The 1,334-nt window shown below is 50.4% G+C and overlaps 1 protein-coding gene across 2 annotated transcripts in view; it reads right to left on the bottom strand.

Annotated features, from left to right (window-relative positions):
* Kng1 (kininogen 1) overlaps positions 1-737 on the bottom strand; it is a 31,373-nt gene extending 30,636 nt beyond the window's left edge. The window contains exon 1 of one of the 2 annotated variants that reach the window (XM_023700908.1): positions 291-737. In XM_023700908.1, coding sequence (XP_023556676.1) covers positions 291-488 — 198 coding nt within the window. In that variant the 5' untranslated portion in view covers positions 489-737. The remainder of the gene's footprint in view (positions 1-290) is intronic. The other variant, XM_023700909.1, reaches the window with a different exon arrangement.
* Positions 738-1,334: the final 597 nt, after the last annotated feature.

The following is a 1,334-nucleotide window of genomic DNA, read 5'->3' as shown; positions in this document are numbered from 1 at the left end:
AGAGAGAGAGAGAGAGAGAGAGAGAGAGAGAGAGAGACAGAGAGAGAGAGAGACAGAGAGACAGAGAGAGAGACAGAGAGAGGGAGAGAGAGAGAGAGAGAGAGACAAAGAAACAGAGACAGAGAGACAGAGACAGAGACAGGAGAGAGACAGAGAGGGAGAAAGAGAGTGAGATAGAGCAAGACAAAGAGAGACGGAGAGAGAAGGGGAGAGGGACAGGGAGATCAAGTGCTGGGTTCCCAATCAGTAGAAATCCTAGGTGACCTCAAGGTCGCATCCTTCTCACTCACCATCTTGGTGACCTCAGTCGTGCGGACCAGTACAAACTGGTTGCCACTGGGGCTCTCATGGTTGTACTTCTTCAGAGCGACATCCACAGCCTCAAACACATCCTTGTCATCACAGCCAGTTTCCTGGAAGTCTGGTTCCTGGGCCAGGCTTGCGAGCAGCCTGAAGCACAAGAGGAAAAGGATGGCAGCGAGCCTCATGACTTAACGGTCTCCTCGGCTCCGAGGGGTGGCTTTGCCAAGAATCAGGCACCAACGTGGGTGCTGATCTGTAACGGTCTCCAGCCTCTTGCCTCCTCTCTGCGTCCTGGTTAGACTCCTGCTGCCAGACGCGATTTGTGCTCTTCCAGAAGGGCAAATGGCTCTGCTGAGTTACCTAGGCAGGCTTTGAGCTGGAACGTTACAACACTGGGCTTGTTGACTTGATCCTTTGCCTCTGGAAAGCAGCTGGGAGCACAAAGCACATTCCAAGGGGTTGTGCAACTTCCCGCAGCCAATCAGAACAGAATATAATCAAGAGGGAGAAGAACCGACTGGCGAGCTCTGATTCTCGGCAACTTTCCCAAAGCCATCAACAAAGGTCACTGCGTGTGTGAACAGGGCTACAGTGAGTGCACCACACACAAGCTCACGGAACTCCTTCGCAGGACTTCTGTTCCTACAGAAATCGCTGCCATGCTTCCAACGCATGCCTGGGAAGTCCCAGCATCAAGGGAGTTCTGGGAGTTCCTCCCACGACATGAGCACAGCCGAAAATAGGCCTCCCACCTGGTTTCTGCCTCGCCAACCTGTCTCTGCTCAGTTATATTAGTTTTCTAAAGAAAAATGCCCCAGGGTTCAGGAGACAGAGGGAATGTACAAAAAGAGATAGCCTAATCCAGCATCCACGAACCTTTTCAAGCCCAGTGTCTAAACTGCAACCTCGAGCCCACTTATTTATCAAAAAGTGCCAACACTTTGAATAAGCTAGTATCCTGAGGTTTTTCAGATTAGAAAAAACAAACTCATTGGTTAACATCTTTTTCCCTAAAAGAAAAACAACAGGTA

Source organism: Octodon degus, unplaced genomic scaffold (assembly GCF_000260255.1).
Source record: "Octodon degus isolate 3935 unplaced genomic scaffold, OctDeg1.0 scaffold00128, whole genome shotgun sequence".
Classification (NCBI taxonomy): Eukaryota; Metazoa; Chordata; class Mammalia; order Rodentia; family Octodontidae; genus Octodon; species Octodon degus.
This window is presented reverse-complemented; position numbering and strand designations above follow the sequence as displayed.